At 51.8% G+C, this 19,265-nt stretch overlaps 2 protein-coding genes across 6 annotated transcripts in view; one reads left to right on the top strand and one right to left on the bottom strand.

The window, feature by feature from the left end:
• clcn2c (chloride channel 2c) overlaps positions 1 to 15,804 on the top strand; it is a 49,324-nt gene extending 33,520 nt beyond the window's left edge. For 3 of the 5 annotated variants that reach the window (XM_072701732.1, XM_023822180.2, XM_023822211.2), the window contains 14 exons: positions 560 to 644; positions 1,507 to 1,662; positions 2,393 to 2,462; positions 2,544 to 2,654; positions 2,740 to 2,953; positions 5,207 to 5,340; positions 5,789 to 5,961; positions 6,293 to 6,407; positions 6,489 to 6,559; positions 6,859 to 6,921; positions 8,759 to 8,797; positions 9,301 to 9,405; positions 9,597 to 9,683; positions 10,926 to 15,804. In XM_072701732.1, the coding sequence (XP_072557833.1) occupies positions 560 to 644; positions 1,507 to 1,662; positions 2,393 to 2,462; positions 2,544 to 2,654; positions 2,740 to 2,953; positions 5,207 to 5,340; positions 5,789 to 5,961; positions 6,293 to 6,407; positions 6,489 to 6,559; positions 6,859 to 6,921; positions 8,759 to 8,797; positions 9,301 to 9,405; positions 9,597 to 9,683; positions 10,926 to 11,120 (1,618 nt within the window). In that variant the 3' untranslated portion in view covers positions 11,121 to 15,804. The remainder of the gene's footprint in view (positions 1 to 559; positions 645 to 1,506; positions 1,663 to 2,392; positions 2,463 to 2,543; positions 2,655 to 2,739; positions 2,954 to 5,206; positions 5,341 to 5,788; positions 5,962 to 6,292; positions 6,408 to 6,488; positions 6,560 to 6,858; positions 6,922 to 8,758; positions 8,798 to 9,300; positions 9,406 to 9,596; positions 9,684 to 10,925) is intronic. The other 2 variants (XM_072701733.1, XM_072701734.1) reach the window with 1 other exon arrangement.
• Positions 15,805 to 17,255: 1,451 nt separating this feature from the next.
• Positions 17,256 to 19,015, bottom strand: LOC111849077 (protein lethal(2)essential for life-like). Its single transcript, XM_023821630.2, has 3 exons — positions 18,719 to 19,015; positions 17,617 to 17,714; positions 17,256 to 17,514 (listed from the first exon to the last, which is right to left on the bottom strand). The coding sequence occupies exons 1-3, from the start codon at positions 18,993 to 18,995 to the stop codon at positions 17,320 to 17,322; spliced, it is 570 nt and encodes a 189-aa protein (XP_023677398.1). The 5' UTR covers positions 18,996 to 19,015; the 3' UTR covers positions 17,256 to 17,319.
• Positions 19,016 to 19,265: the final 250 nt, after the last annotated feature.

Genomic DNA, 19,265 nt, shown 5'->3' with positions numbered 1-19,265 from the left:
ATGGCCTCTGGGTGGGATGGGTGTGGTCAGGATGTGATATGGGTGTGGTCAGGATGTGATGTGGGCATGGCCTCTGGGTGGGATGGGTGTGGTCAGGATGTGATGTGGGTGTGGTCAGGATGTGATGTGGCTGTGGTCAGGATGTGATGTGGGCATGGCTTCTGGGTGGGATGGGTGTGGTCAGGATGTGATATGGGTGTGGTCAGGATGTGATGTGGGCATGGCCTCTGGGTGGGATGGGTGTGGTCAGGATGTGATATGAGTGTGGTCAGGATGTGATATGGGCATGGCCTCTGGGTGGGATGGGTGTGGTCAGGATGTGATATGAGTGTGGTCAGGATGTGATATGAGTGTGGTCAGGATGTGATGTGGGTGTGGCTATGCTTATCTTAATGAAGGCTACACACTGTCATTGATATTAATGTCTCTCTGTCACTCCCCCACTGGCTGTAAAGGCGATGTCACTCTCTTTCTCACCATAGTGGCAATGGCTCCTTTCCCTTTCCCTCTTCTTTCACCAGCCTCAGCGGTAACGTGTCTCTCTCTGTCCCTGTCCCAGGCGACTGCTGTACCCTGCCCTGGTCACTCTCCTTGTCTCCACTCTGACCTTTCCTCCTGGGTTTGGACAGTTTATGGCTGGGAAGGTAGGTTGTGTCTGTGTGTGTGTGTGTCTGTGTGTGTGTGTATGTATGTGTCATGTACAAATGGTGGCTAACAGTGATTATTATAGTGATTACTATATTGAAATGGCACAGAATGAGATGTGGGCAGGGCCTAAGGCTGTGGGAGGGGCCTGAGAATGACAGGCGAGCGTGGACCGTCTGGCACAGATGGAGGCCGTCACCTGGCCGCTCTTGGGGTTGTCATGGACACGGTGTCTGTCACGCCGGCTCCTTCCTCCATCCGGCTCGCGATCCATATTTAGCACAGCTCTGCGGGGCCACCAGCGATGAGGCATAAAGCGCCTGCAGGAGGAGTTGAGGTGGGGGTCTGGGGGGGGGGGAGGGGGCTGGATCGCCTGAGCTGTTGGCTTTTTGTGAGGGACAGACGCCAGCTTGGCGGCACCTTGTTTCCGCTCCATGTGTGTGTGTGTGTGTGTGTGTGTGTGTGTGTCTGCGCCTTTGTGTGAGTGTCTGTGCCCCCCTCCTCTTTGTGCCTGCTGCAGGTGCAGCTTTTTGAGCCCCCACCCCATCCAGCTAGTACCTGTGCTGTGAATGCCAGTGATGACAGGCGTGGTGCTCGACAGCGCCCCCTGTCTTTAGACCTGTGAGGCGCGGTGGTGAGCGGAAGGTTTGCAGGGTGCAGAACAGGCATGAATCAGCAACTGTCTGAGGGTTACAGACGCACTGTTATCATCTCGGTATTGTGAAAGTTTGTACAGGACTGGTTGAGGTGCAGGTCCTCTTCTTCTGGCCTGGTTTTCCTGGAAGTGGTACGAGACCCGTCATCCTGTAGGTCGACGACTCTGATGCACAAATGATCACCTAGTTGACCTTTCACCCACAGCTGACCCAGAAGGAGTCCCTAGTGACACTGCTGGACAACCGCACGTGGGCAAAGCAGGGCATCGCGGAGGAGTTCGACTACATGGGCCACTCGCAGGAATGGAAGCACCCGCAGGTCAATGTCTTCGTCACCCTGGTCCTCTTCATCGTGATGAAGGTATGCCATCTCGTATGTGGGTCTGCCTGCTCTGATAGTTTCTGGATTGTGATGGTTGTCCTTGTGTTATCAATCTCACCATCGAGTCGGCTCCTTTGGTCTTGCTTGCTCTACCGCAAGCTCAATAACAGTCTCTCACATAGAACTTTTCTGAACATCTTGAAAGGACCTTCTCAGTTTTGTCACTCCCTCGGTCTCCTGTATGGTGACAGTCCTCCTGTCAGTTATCATCATGACTCAACTCCAGGTCCACAACCGCCAGCCTGTCCTCTAACTTCATCTCTCCTCCACCCAGAAGCAGCCCGTCCCGTCTTTAACCCCCCCCCCTCCGTAACCTCATCGCTCCACCCTGCTGCAGAGCCCCGTTAATGACGCTCCCTTCTCTCTCTATCTGAACATCGCTGGTCGTCGGCACGGCGGATGATGTTACTCATCTGCCTCTGACCCTGTGCTCCCTCCTTGTGTCGGTGCTGAGGAGCTCACTGGCCCCTGAAAGGTTAAAGGTCTAAGGCATGCCCCACCCGGAGGGAGCCTTGCCCCTTTCAGAATTAGCCGAGAGCCGCCGCTGTGGTTAATTACCGCTAACTAGGGAGAGGGGTGTAATTAAAAGGTCTTCCTGGCTTCACATCTCAATCCCCAGCTGAGGGGGGGGGGGGGTGTGTGCTTCCGCATCTGCTCTCCATTCGCCGGAGGTGTGCAGAGTGACCAATGCTGTTCTCTCTCTCTTCAGTTCTGGATGTCTGCTCTCGCTACCACTATTCCCGTACCCTGTGGAGCCTTCATGCCGGTCTTTGTCATTGGTAAGATCGTCTTCCCTGATTGGTCAGTTAGAGCCCTGAACACGTGACCCCCCCCCAATTCACCATCGTGTGTGTATGTAGGTGCAGCATTTGGCCGGCTGGTCGGCGAGAGCATGGCCGCCTGGTTCCCCGACGGGATCCACACCGACGGAACCATCTACCCCATCGTGCCTGGCGGTTACGCGGTAGTGGGTGAGTTTGGGGGCGTCACCCTTCTGCTGCCTGCCGGCCTCTGGGCGTCGTCCTTGTCCCTAACCGTGTCTCGTTGCCGACACAGGTGCAGCGGCGCTGTCCGGCGCTGTCACACACACGGTGTCCACGGCGGTCATCGTGTTCGAGCTCACGGGCCAGATCTCGCACATCCTGCCGGTGATGATCGCCGTGATCCTGGCCAACGCTGTGGCGCAGAGCCTGCAGCCGTCGCTCTATGACTCCATCATCCGCATCAAGAAGCTGCCATACCTGCCTGAGCTTGGCTGGGGACACCACGAGTCAGTCCCTCTGTCACCATCTCTCCCTCCCTCCCTCCTCTTCCCGTAGTCCGTACTTCCTACAGAGGGGCTGACCTTATTAGCCAATGATGTGTTTTTAATCAGTCATTGAAAGGGGCGGAGCACCGGGGTGGCCAATCAGCTTTCAGTTGGGGCAGTACATGATGCATATGGGGGGTGGTTGTCACTCTCTTTATTACACACTGGACTCGCATTGATCGCCGCCCCACCCTGGCACATGCCCAGGGCAGTGGGTCACACAGACAGGTGGGTCCATTGAGGATCTGTAGGACTGTGCCCTTTAGCTTAGGCTGAGGTTTCGTGGTCCCTGTCCTGCCGCAGACGGACGGTGTTTGCTCGGCTTTAACCTTCCTCCCCGTTTTGCTCATTATCCTTCTCACCTTCATCCTCCTCTCCCTTTCCGCTTTTCCCAAATAGTGTCCTCTGTTCCGAGTCCCCCACAACCCCCTTTTTCCAAGGACGGCGGCCTGGATTTTCACGTCAGCGGCCCTCTGTGCGTACAGCAGATGGGTGACGTGGTCAGATTTGCCCTCAAGCGCTTTTCAGCGAATCAGTCTCATTTCTCCTTCACTGTCGGTCACCTGTTGCAGGTCACCTACTTTCCTGCCGTCTTGTTTATCCTCCGCCAGCTTCCTGCATCTTAGCCCATCTTTTCTTAGGCTGTCTGAACTCTGAAGCTGGCCCTGGAATCCTGCTTCACTCCGCTTCCCTTCTTAATGGCTGTGTGAATCAGGCGAGAGTTTTTCAGCTTCCTCGTATGCCCAATGGCTTTTCGTAGGTGCCCAGTCTTTCCCAAGATGCCCTGCGGCACTCCATAGGCTCTCGGTTTCCCCCAGCATGCCCCGCAGCTCTGTCGGTGCCCCCCGTCTTTCCCAGAATGCCCTGCGGCTTTCTGTAAGCACCATGACTTTCCTGGCGCGCCCTGTGGCGATCTATAGGCCCTTGGTCTCGCCACGTCTTTCCCCGCATGTCCCGCGGCTTTCTGCGGGCACCCCTCCCCCAGGGGGCTGAGTGTAAACTGCTGATCTGCTGCACGCGGTTGCCAGGTTCTGCGGATCATCAGTAAACAGGAGGTGTGTGTAGTAACGGGTTCCGGCAACACGAGCCTGCAGCGTGTATTAATGACCCGCTTTAATGCTCTGCTTTGCAGTAATAAATCATTCCAAGGGGTGTAGGGCTGCCTTTTACTGCTCTGGCTGTTACAGTGTGATTCTTTAGACCTGTTCAGATTTTCTCATCTCCTCTAATTTATTTTTAATATCACATGAATCTTTTAGTGTCGCTTGTTCCTGGATATTTAAGAGCTGTTATCTTTTTTTTTCCTGTGGCATGACAGAGTAAAGCGATGCCCCCTGCCTCATTGTCTGACTTCAGTCCTGCTTATCACTTGCATGCCTGAGATGTCTGTCTTCTTTCCTGTCTATCTGCATCTTTGTCTTCTTGTCAGTCTCCATGTCTTCCTGTCTGCCTGCCTCTCTCTGCCTGTCTGTCTGTCCTTCCTTCCTCCCTGCTTGTCTGTCTTCCTCTCTGTCTACCTCCCTGTCTGTCTCCTGGCCTCCCTGTCTGCCTTCCTGTGTGCGATGGTGTCCTGCTTCTCTCTTGGAACTTCCCATGTTGTTGGCTGTTTTGCCCCGTCTCTCCTGGGCTCCCCCTGCACCCCCTGTCACACATGAGCGGCCTACTGTGCCGGTGGCCCCAGGGGGCCCCGGGGCCATGTATCAGGGGTACAAACGGCACTGTGGGCACCGTAGCTCCGCTCGTTCGCATGGAGCATTTGACTTACTCCTCTGGCTCCCTTTTCATCCGTCCTTTTTTTTCCCTTTTCACAAAGCCATCTGGTTTGGAGTGGTATTTTTAACGGAGCGCCACGCAGAGCAGGAACGCTTATGTAATGTCAGGTGGAGCATTTCGGTGCAGACGTGGTGAAGACGCGGCATGTGCTGGGGGCAACGGTTCTGCCGGGGGAGGGGGGGCGGTGTGTAGGCGGGGGTCGGGGGGGTCAGGCTTCAGCTGGAAGCTGCTGTCTCTGCTTAGATGGCCAGTCAGCATTCAGCTTCACCGTCCTTGTAAGACGCTGCCCTGGATCTGTTCCTCTGCAGCTAATTTTATGGCCACTCATCCTTCAGCCCCAAGTTTCTTGGATGATGGTGTGTGTGTGTGTGTGTGTGTGTGTGTGTGCGCGTGTGTCGTCATCATATGGGACACTAATCTTCTCCTGCCCCCCCCCTACAGGAAGTACAACATCCGCGTAGAGGACATCATGGTGCGTGACGTGCGCTATATCACGCTTAACTGCTGCTACAGGGACCTTCATGAGGTCCTGCTGACAGGACAGCTGAAGACCTTGGCGTTGGTGGAGTCCGCAGGTGAGTTTGAGGACGATGGGGGGGAGATGCTGCCCCCCCCCCCCACCCCCCTCAGTCAGGGTGGGATCTAGAAATTCCTCACTATAGCAACCTGGTTGCGGTCAACCAGGCTGGTGAAGAAACGTCCAGCTCAGCAACCAGCTGCCACTAATGGCTGTGACAGGATAAGCAGAGCAGCCCGTCATCTTCTTGTGGTTGTCTTAAGCCCAAAGAGCCGTCAAAATCCACGTCATCTGCCTCGCGTCTCCATCTGTGGAGAAAAGGGGGGGAGAATATACTTTTTAATAAAGAATTAATTTAGTAGGGGAAGTGTAGGGAGTTTTTAAACCATCCTGGAACCCCCCCTCTTGTGTGACACGCTTCGGCCCCATGTTTGCCTGACCCTGAGTCGCACTGCCCCTCCGCTCTCCGCTTTCCGTGGTCTTCATCCCTAACCCCCTTCCCCCAGATTCCATGATCCTGCTGGGCTCCATCGAGCGTTCCCAGCTGCAGGCCCTCCTCTCCCAGCAGCTGGGCCGTCCGCGCAGGCTGGAGTTCCTGCGCCAGCGTTCCCTGTCTGCCAAGAAGAGCCAGGCGGTGGAGGAGCCCGTGCAGAAGGTCAACCAAGAGGTCCGCTTCCAGGTGAGGTTCGACTTGGCCCAGCCTGAGGGGGGTGCTGTCGGATTTCTGTGTGTGTCTGTTTGGCCCATTTTAAGGTGAGCTCTGCACTAACTTGCCATAAATACGTCCATTTCCAGACATCTAAGTCTGCTCTTATTGATTTTGATAGTGGTCCAGCCCGGAGCAGTCTGCATGTCCTAATTCCCTCCCCCTCCCATTTCTCGTTAGTTAAATTTTATTTTAATTGTGCTTCTGATAGTCCCCCAGTAGATTAATATTTAAATAGTCTAAAATTGGGCTGCGTGTGGCCATGATGACATGTTTTCTTGTCCATGTGATGACGTGCGTTCAGATCTCCACGGAAGAGTCATCCTTCAGCCCCTCGCACACCGCATCCCAGAAGCCGCTGAAACCGGCTCTGAAGAGGTCATCCGTGGTGGAGAGGAACAACGTGGAGACACCAGCCAGTAGGTTTTACGAGTGCATGTCCACATGATGGCGCTCTCACTGTTTACTGTCCTCAAGCCAGACGTCCCTCTGTCCCCCAGGTCCCCAGGAAAACACCGGCATGGCCCTGAAAAGCCTGTTCTGTGCTCACCCTGACGCCAACACCGCCGAGGTGAGGCTTAAGTCCGCCCCCTACGCCTGTGCTGAGGAAATGCACCTGTAAACACGCATTGGTCCTGTTCCTGGTTCTCCCCACTGCTATGCAGGCTATTGCGACTGTCAGCAATAGCGACAGCAGGGTGGTTCCTCAGTGCCAAAGGTGTGACCTGTGTTATCTGGTCTCCAGCATGCTCTCCACGCACCGCATCTGATGCTGGGCGAAGATGGGTAACCCCAGCGCGGCGTGAGCGTTGTGTGAACGTGGTGTTAATGCCGAATCTCCTGCGCTTGTCTGTTTTTTTTGCTGCGAAGAGTAATGATGGGGCAGTGGCTTCTGAGAACAGGAAGCCCAAACAAGTCAGGATCTCCGTTGTGGTAAGAACATACAGAACCAGAGCATATACACCAATCAGACGTCCGACCTGGCCACTTCTATCTGTCCATTAATCCGATGATCCACCAATGAGATGATCATCAATATCCATCAATCAAACGATTCATCGGTCAGGTGATTGGCCCATCCACCTATACCTGTCCATAAATCAGATGATCCACCAATCAGATGATCAGCCTGCCCACCGATACCCATCCATCAAACAATCCATCAGTCATGGCGATTGACCTGCCCATCTATACCTGTCCATAAATCAGATGATCCACCAATCAGATGATCAGCCTGCCCACCGATACCCATCCATCAAACAATCCATCAGTCATGGCGATTGACCTGCCCATCTATACCTGTCCATAAATCAGATGATGCACCAGTATGATGATGAGTCCACCCACCAACACCCATCCATCAAACAATCCTCCAATCAGATGATCAGCCCACCCACCGATACCCATTCATCAGTCAAATGATCCATCAATCAGTTGTTTGGCCCGCCCACTGATACTGATGTCCACCAATCAGATTCTCATTGGAATGGGCTGTCCAGTCAGTTCAGCATTCAGCATTTGCTTCCAAAGTGTCGTGAAACATGTACGATCTCCTCGCCATCGCTTTCATTGTGCCACTGTTCATCTGTCGTTGGTTTTCAGAGTGGAAGGTCCTCCCTCCCTCTATCTCTTTCACAACGGTTCATTGGCGTATATACAAGTTATATTGGCAAAATATTATAATTAATGTTTTAATAAATACTTAAGGCTCCAGACCCCTAGGACCCTGCATAGGACAAGTGGGTGTATGAAATGGATGGATAAGTAAATATTTTATAAGAAATATCACACGCGTGAAGCCTGGGCTCATCCCTGTGTGGTGTGTTGGCGTATCACACTCTATCAGTCGTACCATTTTGGGGAATGAAGTTTTAAAACCATTACAGGAAACAGTGCGGATAATCAGCGTCTCTGCTGGGCTGAAACGGGAGGGTGCTTCCAGGTCTTCCTCCCCCTTGAATCAAGGACAACAAAAAATCTGCAGAAATGACTGAGACAAAAGGCAGACAAGACAGGAAGTTGAATAGAATTTATTGGACTCCAGACAGGAAGTGATGTACACAAGCATCTTGCTTCTCGGCGTGTTAAACGTCTGCCTCTGACTGGACTTGCCTTTTCCTATGCCCTTTGGCTCTCGTTGCCCCCCCCCCCTTCAGCCAGCAACGGGCAGCCACCATCCACAGGCTACACCTGCATCGCTCAGCCGAAAAGTGAATAAAGATCTTGAGCCCTTTCTTCCGAGGATTCATTATTATTCACCACCCGCTCATTTGCTCATTGTGGCTTCTAAATCCGTGTGTGTGTCTGCGCTGTGTGTACGGTTTGGACCGGTGTCCCGGTGTCCCAGTGACCCACAAAGCGTTGCAGGCCGGAGCTGGGGCCCTCGGCGGACGCTGCGAGAGGGGCGTAGCCTGTCCTACAGTGAGTTTCTCCGTCACGCTGCACATCTGTGGGAAAAGCCCCAGCTGCAGCCCAGACGAGTCAGAGCATCCCTGATGCATCCTGACAGTTAATAACGCAGAGTGTCACTCCGGCTCTCTTTGGATCAGTGTTCGATTGGTTCTGTCTGTCCACTTTGCTGGACTTCACCCCTTCTTGTAACCACTCACAGTGTCCCCTGGTTATTCTGCCCAGTCCTCCAGACAAACTGGGAGTGAGGCCAGTTTTTTTTTTGTGTGTGTGTGAAAATGGCCTCAGCATGGAGTCCAGTCAGCTGTGTGATATCTGCCAAAATAATGTGTGTGCGCTCATTTTGCCGGTCTTCTTTCAGGATGACCTGGATTTGGAGGACGATATGACCCTCCGAGAGGTGAGAAATCATCTTCTGCTTTCAGAGTAGCCTATCCCCGTCTTGGGGTTGCCTCTGTGAGGGCTGGGTCTGACTGCCTGCAGCCCATTTGGGTTTAAAGTCTTAACGTGCAGCTCTTAGCTGCAGTGAATTACAACAAAGGATTGGCATCTCTGGGCGTGTTTCCCCCAAGGTCAAAATATATGTGTAACAGCACTTTGACAGGGAGGCATATTGATTTTCCTGTCTACAGGACATTTCGTTACAGTCTATGACACATACTCAGCTGATGGAGGTTGACAGCTTTCGAGTATGTGTATCACCTCTGGCGTCCACTGGGGGCGCTGTGGGCAATGTGAAAGAGCAGGATTCAATCCTGTCAGTATTGATTGTTGGCACAGGATGCCCTAGAAGAGGCAGGGATGTAAACAGCTGTGATGTGCAAGCTGTCATTTAACATTTAGCTTGAAGAGGAGAGCTTGTTCCCGCCTCCCTCAAAGAGAACCTATTGCATCCTACTGCAGATCACTGAATGGGAGGAGCAGCAGCTGGATGAGCGGGTTAACTTCAACAACTGCAAGATTGACCCCGCCCCTTTTCAGCTGGTGGAACGCACATCACTGCATAAGGTACCTGTCTTAGTCCCAAGGTCCATGACGTAAATGGCATTATCTCTGCAGGCTTCTACCGGAGTGCTTACAAAGAATCCCCTCTAATGGTATAACAGCCTTTTCCCTCATCTCTTGAGGAACGTTTTGAACTTTTCTGTTGGTTAGGCTGGAACTCTTCCTAACTTCTGACTGTTCTGCTCTTACCCTAGACCCACACCATCTTCTCACTGCTGGGTCTGGACCACGCCTATGTCACCAGCATCGGCCGGCTCATCGGGGTGGTCTCGCTGAAGGAGGTGAATATGACATCACACACATTACATCATTACTATGACATCACATCCTTGACATCCTTACTATGACATTGCGCCATGACATTACACCCATGACATCACAACCAAAGGTGATATGCGATTTTGTCTACGGCCTTCTTTTAGAAACCAAAGGGGAAATTCATACACATGCACACACACAAAAACTATGCAACACACACACACATTGTCACAGAAGCACACAATTCTGTTCAGACACCGAGACAAAAGGCTTTTAAATGGCAGCCCTATACTCTCATTAAACACAAAAGGGCAGAAAAGAATGAGGCAATTTGCCTTTTAATCGGATGAAAAATGGCAGTTATTGCTAAATGTAACATAGTCGGTTTCCGTGACATTTATAACTGAAAGAGAAAAGTCTGTGGGGAGAGAAGGTGAAGCGGCTGGTGTTGGCTGGTGTTGGCCGGCGCTGGCTGGCGTTGGCTGGCGGTGGCTGGTGGTGGCTGGCGGTGGCTGGCGTTGGCTGGCGGTGGCTGGCGTTGGCTGGCGCTGGCTGGCGTTGGCCGGCATTGGCTGGCGCTGGCCGGCGGTGGCCGGCGCTGGCCGGCGCTGGCCGGCGGTGGCCGGCGTTGGCCGGCGCTGGCCGGCGTTGGCCGGTATTGGCTGGCGCTGGCCGGTATTGGCTGGCGCTGGCTGGCGCTGGCCGGCGTTGGCCGGCGCTGGCCGGCGTTGGCCGGCGCTGGCCGGCGTTGGCCGGCGCTGGCCGGCGTTGGCTGGTATTGGCTGGCGCTGGCTGGTGTTGGCTGGTGTTGGCCGGCGCTGGCTGGCGGTGGCTGGCGCTGGCTGGTGTTGGCTGGTGTTGGCCGGCGCTGGCTGGCGGTGGCTGGCGTACGTGCCAGCAGGCCAGGAGAGCACCATCTTCTCCACATTAATGGCCCACGGGTCCGTCTTGGGGAGATGTGGTGTTTTGGGTTGGAGTGGGACTGGGCATCATCCTGTTAGAGGAGAGCTTGACACAAGCTCACGGTTGAAGGGCGATGTGAGAGCCTTTATCTTTGAGGATTACGTGACTGGTCTTCTGCAGAACAGTGATTTGTAGCTTCCCTTAGAGTCCCACAGTGACTGTTCCTCAGATCTGAGTTTAATCTGTCGCCGTCAGCAACTGGATTAATAAACAGCATCAGACGGCCCCCGCTAGCCACTGCTCCACCGGCCTGCCAGGCCTCCTCGTCACCCCACTCACCCCTGCTTCACCTCTGTCCACAGCTACGGAAAGCCATCGAGGGCTCGGTGACCGTGAAGGGGGTGAAGGTGCGCCCCCCACTGGCCAGTTTCCGGGACAGCGGTACCAGCAGCAGCGAGACCGAGGCCACGGAACTGCACAAGCTATGGGACCGGCACCGGAGCCTGACGCTTCCACGGGAGCATCACCCGTCGGATTCGGAGGACAAGTCGCAGTGAGGGGGACTGCGGTGGTGGGAGGGCTGGGAGGAGAACGTCAGCGCCATGGTCTCTCTGAACTCCGTAAGCTCTCTGCCGGCTCCTCCACTCAGAGCTTCCCCAAATCAGAATCCGATTCTGCTTCCACACTGACTGGACTTTCCTGCCCTGGGTGGGAATGGAGGGACCAGGCGAAAGAATAAGCCCATGTCTCAGAGTCGCTGCTCTGGAGTGTGTGTGTGTGTGTGTGTGTGTGTGTGTGTGTGAGGGAGTGACAGAGAGAGAGTGTGTCTACCTCTGTGTAGGTGGTAGAGTGGGGGAAACGATTTGCATGATGTCTGGAGTTTTATTTGCGTCAACAGTAGAAATGATTTATTTTTTAAACTACACTCTTCATGTTGAGAAGAGTGCATGATGAACATCTGGTCTTCTCACAGGAGGCTCTTCTCTGAACCTTGTCTTCCACATCCTGGGGTTCAGTGGTACTTCCAGCCAACATTCCTCTTCCTCTTCTTCACATGTATCCCACCCAGAATCCGTCTTTGCTCATCTCACACCCAGTTTTCCGTTGCGGTTCCTGCATTCTGTGCTCGTGTTTGTCGCAGGAGGGAGTCTTGCATAGTGCCACCTTGTGGCGTGGTAGGAGGCACGCAGTGCAGCCCTTTCTGTCACACACACACACACACACATGCATGCAGCCTTTCCTGTTTCTACAGGAAGCACAAGAGGGTGTCTGTTCAGCACGTTGGTGCTAAGAAGTTTTTTTTACCACTGATCTCTAGTTGTTTTGTGAAATTGGTGTAAGAACACAAAATTGGCCTCTGGCACTTTTTAACTTATTGTCGAAGCTGCCGTAGTCCAGGCAGAGCCTCCTTACCACCTGAAAGGTGAATTCTCTTCCGGGCTTAAGCTGCTGACACTCATTTTAATAAGACACTTCTCTATATTTAGCTTTTAATAACCAGGAGACAGAGAGAGCAGGAACCAACCATGTTAGGGGTCCTTCTTAGGTTCACTCAGTGTCTCTGCTAAACACACACACACACACACACACACACACTCTCACTGGTCATTACACTGTCTGTCTGGAACAGGGCTGTAATTAACACCTCTCTGTGTTCTCGACACATTTCTCTTGTGCTGCACACTGAAGGGGAGTAACCTAGGAACTCTATGGCAACTAGCACCTGGCTAGTGTAGCCTTGGGTCTGTCTGGTCTGGATTCGAGCAAGCCTGTTGAAACACAGCCAGCCAATAGAGGCAGGGATTGAAACACAGCCAGCCAATAGAGGCAGGGATTTAAACACAGCCAGCCAATAGAGGCAGGGATTTAAACACAGCCAGCCAATAGAGGCAGGGATTTAAACACAGCCAGCCAATAGAGGCAGGGATTTAAACACAGCCAGCCTATACAGACCAAACAATAGCTAATACAGCCAATAGATAACAAAAAAAAACAGAACTGAAGCTCAGCCAGCTTAAATATTTATAGATACCAGGACTGAAACGCTGCCCATCTATAGAGAGGGAAACTGAAATGTAGCCAGCCTATGGAGAGGGAGGCTGAAACACAGCCAGCCTATAGAGAGGGAGACTGAAACACAGCCAGCCTATAGAGAGGGAGGCTGAAACACAGCCAGCCTATAGAGAGGGAGACTGAAACACAGCCAGCCTATGGAGAGGGAGGCTGAAACGCAGCCAGCCTATGGAGAGGGAGGCTGAAACGCAGCCAGCCTATGGAGAGGGAGGCTGAAACGCAGCCAACCTATGGAGAGGGAGGCTGAAACACAGCCAGCCTATAGAGAGGGAGACTGAAACACAGCCAGCCTATGGAGAGGGAGACTGAAACACAGCCAGCCTATGGAGAGGGAGACTGAAACACAGCCAGCCTATGGAGAGGGAGGCTGAAACACAGCCAGCCTATGGAGAGGGAGACTGAAACGCAGCCAGCCTATAGAGAGGGAGACTGAAACACAGCCAGCCTATGGAGAGGGAGGCTGAAACACAGCCAGCCTATAGAGAGGGAGGCTGAAACACAGCCAGCCTATAGAGAGGGAGACTGAAACACAGCCAGCCTATGGAGAGGGAGGCTGAAACACAGCCAGCCTATGGAGAGGGAGGCTGAAACACAGCCAGCCTATGGAGAGGGAGGCTGAAACGCAGCCAGCCTATGGAGAGGGAGGCTGAAACGCAGCCAGCCTATGGAGAGGGAGGCTGAAACGCAGCCAGCCTATAGAGAGGGAGGCTGAAACGCAGCCAGCCTATGGAGAGGGAGGCTGAAACGCAGCCAGCCTATGGAGAGGGAGGCTGAAACGCAGCCAGCCTATGGAGAGGGAGGCTGAAACGCAGCCAGCCTATGGAGAGGGAGGCTGAAACACAGCCAGCCTATGGAGAGAGAGGCTGAAACGCAGCCAGCCTATAGAGAGGGAGACTGAAACACAGCCAGCCTATGGAGAGGGAGGCTGAAACGCAGCCAGCCTATGGAGAGGGAGGCTGAAACGCAGCCAGCCTATGGAGAGGGAGGCTGAAACGCAGCCAGCCTATGGAGAGGGAGACTGAGACGCAGCCAGCCTATGGAGAGGGAGGCTGAAACGCAGCCAGCCTATAGAGAGGGAGACTGAAACGTCAATATATTTTAAAAATCAGGAAGAAACTCAGTCAGCTGCTTGATACCATGACTGAGACATAAGCAGCCAGTCAAACAAACGACCCCTGACCCTGGGTAACTGGGTCATGCACAGGACCTGAACTGGGACCATTTCTTGGTACAACTCATTTTTTTTTTATAGTTTTTAATGCAGCACTTGGAAAGATGCAAATTTTGTCTAATTTAATTAACCCAGGTGTTTGAACGCTTTAGCTACGAGGAACTTTGGTACTAACTGATAATTATTCAATTACAGATCAGTAGGTTATGAACCAATTAAATTTGTGTGTAGTGGGTATATCCCCAATCTGTAAAAGAAACATTTCAATATTGACAATTCTTGACTTTTCACTACAGTTGCTGTGTATTTTAGACCCATATGGTGAGTTAATCATTACTTTGTGTATGATTTTATGGGGAGGGGGTTACTTAAATTTTTCCACCATCATAATCATCTACTCCATTGACCTCTGCTTGTATTTGTACCTTGTACACACACTTGAAAGTTTACACAGGCTTACAAGCTTGTACACCTCGCCTGTGCTCTAGGAAGACATGGCCTTTGTCTTTGTAACTTCATCCTCTGTTTTTCCATGACACCTGTCCATACATTAGATGGCACGGTGCTGTGTTACCATGACGCCCAGCCATACTAAAGAGGACTCCATGTTGCCGTGACGCCCAGCCATGTGCAAGGTGCCACAGTGTCGCGTTGCCATAACATCCAGCCATACTAAGGAAGACAGCCTTCGTGTTACCATGACGCCCAGCCATACTAAGGAGGACAGTCTTTGTGTTGCCATGACGCCCAGCCATACTAAGGAGGACAGTCTTTGTGTTGCCATGACGCCCAGCCATACTAAGGAGGACAGTTTTTGTGTTGCCATGACACCCAGCAATTCTGATTGCAACACTGACCTTCCTTAAGTGTGCCTAACTATGCCCTTACCATCTGTCTGACTAACTCGGATGAACAAATCTGTGGACCTGCCAGCCTGTGATCTTGCTATGCATGGACATAACTCCATGCTCTGCCCCTGCACATCCCTGCTCTGTCACATTACCGGGATTCCCGGTAAAGAATGTGTTCGAAAGAAATTCTTTGGGTGTAATATTACACCCACACAGAAACCACCTTCCAAGCTACAAACACGACCAAGAACCATTTTCCCTAGAGCATGCGATATTCAAAGTTGCCAGTTCCTTCGTTTGCAACCAAAAATATGGAATGAAAATGTTTTATAGTCTGTATTATGTTACATGTTCTGTAATCACTGTAACTGAATTATATTGTGGCGTTTTGCTTCCTTTTTACTGCGCTTCCTGCTGTTGGGCTCCACGTCACTTTGCAATTAGCACTGACCTCACATTTCCACGACGCGTGGCTTTCGTCGTTAAACGTCCCGATCTGCTGAGGAGTCGCCGGATGCCTTGACTCCTGACGCCTCACAGCGCAGCATGAATCCACATCTCAAAGATCTGCAGTATTTGTGCAAGATCCATTTCACCAAGTGCCCCGGGGTATAGCCAGGGTCTACCTGGGCATGCTTGGAATAAATGCAAGCCTTTTAATCTCCTCGCTGATACCCATCTGCCTCTGAATCATAGTGTTCTAACCGTTTTCTCCCTCCCTGTTATTCATACCTTTGCCCATCATACATTTCCTCACAAACTTAAAAAGGCAGGTGCATATTTATTAAAATGTATTAATCAGCAAGGGTAACATGGAGTTCTTATTTGATTTCTTAGGTAATAAATTTGTGCAATAATGATCGTTCATCTCACTTTATAACCAGATTTTAATCGATTACTTGACATGAACACAAGATAACCTTATTTTTGTAAAGAAATGGAATATATAATGTATGTGTATATATAAAATAAATGACTGCGGATGTTTTTTTTCCAGCCGTTTGTGTTAGTATTGTCTGCCTGGTTGTCTGTCGGGCTCTAACCCTGAACCTGTAAATACTGTACATGCCAACGTCGAACAGACGAGAGGTTGACTAATTTTATTTTTGTATATCGGGGATAAATAAAGCTTTAACAAACGTTGAACCTTTGTGTTGTGATGTTGTGTCCACATTGCGGTCATGTGTTTGCACCTCATTGGGGAATGTTTCAGGGAAATCACAGAGGCAGGTGCCTCCAGAGGAAGCAGGTTAGGAACTGGTAGCTGGTTCCTGGTGTTGAGTAGAGGCAGGTGCCTCCAGGGGAAGCAGGTTAGGGGCTGGTAGCTGGTTCCTGGTGTTGAATAGAGGCGGGTGGGTTTCCCGGGTTTGTGCCAGATGTCCAATCATAATCTAGCAGCCTGCGTGTGCAAGTCTGTCTGTCTTGGCCTCACCTTGCTCAATTAGTCGCATCTGTCCGTCCTCATTACAAGGTTGAGGAGGTTTCATGTTTCGGTGATTACTCACTTGCCAGGACGTGACCTCAAACGTACACTTCAGTGCAATTTATTTATGTAACGCTTTCCACACAGCGTACTGTCACGGAACACTTTACAGAGTCCCGGCCTCAAGGTCCCCAGAGAGTCAGCCTGAGGTAACAGTGGTAAGGACTCCCCAAGAGAGGGAGGAAGAAGCCTTGGGAGAAACCAGGCTCAAGGGGAACAATCGTCCTCCACTGCCACCAGGTACTGCAAGTTTACATACCTTAGTGCCGGCCGAATGCATAGACACCTTGCGTATACAGTATGCTGGGCTGAATAATGTTTTTAGGACTTATATGGGTCTTCATTTATTCAAAGTTCACAGGGGCAAACTTGTAGCTGGAAAATGAACAGCGGTAACATAAATAGCTCTTAAATTACACGAACAGCAGGAGGTCTTTCTGTGGAAGTTCGTTTGCAGACGCAGCTGCTTCTGCAGGCCGTCGTCCGCTTTGCAGTGACGGGGCTCGTGCAGAGGAAATGGGATTTGACAAGCATGGGATTTCGTTAGCTTCCTTCAAACCGGGGTGTCGTTCTGTCTCACCAGATCGGTGCACGCATCGATCTTGACAAGCGTGTCCTCATTACGAGCGCATTTTTATTTCTGTCTTGACTGACCAGCTGACTCACGCAGCTCCCCATTCCACTCTCCGCCGTTCATTGTGTTGGTCTTCAACAGGGTTCTGGCCTCGGGGTGGAGATGCTGTCGTTAGCTACCTTGAAAGTCCAACCCAGCCCGGCTCATGAGATCCCACATAACCTCAGAGGGCTCTGCTCCTTCCACCCAGATCAGATGTTTCTGTGGGATCCGACTGGCCAACCACAGCTACACCTACCAGCCAGAAGTCAGAATATTACGCACATTGTTTAGTGAAAACAGAGCTTGATTATCTTTGGCATTGCAGGCATCTAAGGATGACTGAGAAACTCCACGTCTTGGAGAAAAGGGCAAAACTGCAGCTGTTAGCTCACAAAAGGCCTTTGTGTTCCAATAGTTTGCCCAGCACTGATAGCTGTTTGGGATTAATGTCCATTAAATGAGTTTGTGGGTGTGGAAGCAAGAAGACATTGAGCTGAGAACATTTATAAATACTTTTAATGAAGTTTTTCCAAACACAGCTGTAGGAATGAGTGCAGGGGTGTTATACATGGCTGTGAGCACAGTAGGCTGGAGGGGGGAGGTCACGGTCATGTTCCTGTTGGCTGCTCCTCTTCCTCACGCTCACCACCAGAATCCCCTCGGCCGTTAAGGCACTGCTGACCGTCAGAGGGTCCATGTCCTCAGGAAGCTGGCTCCTGTGAGTGAAGGTGTCGCTGACACTACCATCATCTGCCACCTGGGGGCAGAGCAGAGCCAGGAGCAGGACAAGGTTGGACAGGGACATAGGAGGGAGGAAACACACAAGGCTGGGGTAATGGGGGTTACAGGCTGCCCCCACCTTTTCAGCATGGATGACCACACAGCAATTGAAGGCCAACACCACCACATCCCCAGGCTCAAACTGGCTGACGTCAGCTGACACACTGTAGGACGAGCCTGCGGGAGGGGGGGCGGGGGGGGACAGCTCAGCAATGTCCCATGCATGGAGGACATGGTGCACTGTGAAGGTGCACCCTAAACATACATCTTGAAGGTACATCCCAGTAGGCAAGATGAAGAATTCCCTCATACTCAGAAGACACTCATTTGCCAACAAGGTACCTCAGTGGTACTTTGCTGGGCAGGGATTCAAACCAACAACCTTTCGATCACAAGCATGTGTCCATAACCATTAGGCCACCGCTGCCCTCCCTCTTATGCTGGGCCCTTAAACCCCTGAAAAATGTTCCAGTGCTACTCTGTACTCTGACTCCAAGATTCACTCTCACTTGTACTTGTGTGTATTGGGCAAATTAAAACAATTCAATGCAAATGGAAAAATTAAGGATAATTTAATTTCATCCGTACTTCTGACTGTTTTCACCGTCAAAGCAGAGTTCTGCCTTTGGGAGACACGGTGCGGCAGCCAAAGCCAGTGTGGTCACCATCCCGAGTAACACTTCACCTCTGTCATCTCAGACATATTTCCACGTTCCTTTTCATCTTTCAGAAAGGCCACAGATTTGTTTATAATCAAACTTCATTAAACCTTTATTGAAGACGAACACAAGCAATATTCGTCTATCTCTATATTTGTATCTTTGTATCATGTCTGATAAAGAACATGAAATATTATGTGGAAAGTAGATATCAGTTTAAAGATATTGCTGCCACAGTAACCTATGCAGTTAGCGAAGAGGTTATACTACGATGTTGCTCAACTCAGCCCCCTGACAGTCCATGATTTTGCTTCCTCCCAGCTCCCAGCCAATCAAGAACCCCGAATACCTGCTATAGGCCTGTTGGGATATGTGAGGGAGCAAAAATGCGGACTGCTGAGAGTCCTCAAGGACTGGGCTGAGAAACACTGCTGTTTGACAGCTTAAATGCTGAAACGCGAAATGCCAAAACTGCTCTTCTGGTGAGGACAGAAGCCAGACCGCCATCCCCCTAACACTCACCACAATGGTCGAAAGCTGACAGGTTCAGATGATCTTCAGTCCCCTCATTCCCAAACAGCCTACGGCACCCAGCATCTAGGTACGGCTGGAATGCCAATCCGGGCCTGGAGCCAGACTCCGCCCGAACAGAGCTGCTGCTGTAGCGGCTGGAGCGGGATATAGAGCCGCTGAAGGTCGCCATGCCGCTGCGGAGAGACGAGGCTTTGCCGTGGGGCCGTGGAGTCACAGACCCGGAGTATCCCGCTCGCGCACGGACACTGTGAGAGCCGCAAGACATTTCAGCGGCTGCTATCTCATCCACACCCACCCACACCCAGTGCATTCTGGGATATCACAGTCAGACATGGTGGGCCCGTCTCCATAATAGGCCATCCATTCTCACGAGGACCCCTTTAGTAACAGAAAAGCTGATAGCAAGTAGAGGCAGCAGATCTCCCACTCAGAGATTAGGAGGAATTTGGGGTCCAGAGATGTCTGAGGTAAGCTGTCAGCCTTGGGGGGTTGGGGCTTTATGGATGGGGGTAGTATTTTAGTGGGCTGCCTACAC

This window comes from Paramormyrops kingsleyae, chromosome 17 (genome assembly GCF_048594095.1).
Source record: "Paramormyrops kingsleyae isolate MSU_618 chromosome 17, PKINGS_0.4, whole genome shotgun sequence".
In the NCBI taxonomy this organism is placed as follows: Eukaryota; Metazoa; Chordata; class Actinopteri; order Osteoglossiformes; family Mormyridae; genus Paramormyrops; species Paramormyrops kingsleyae.
This window is presented reverse-complemented; position numbering and strand designations above follow the sequence as displayed.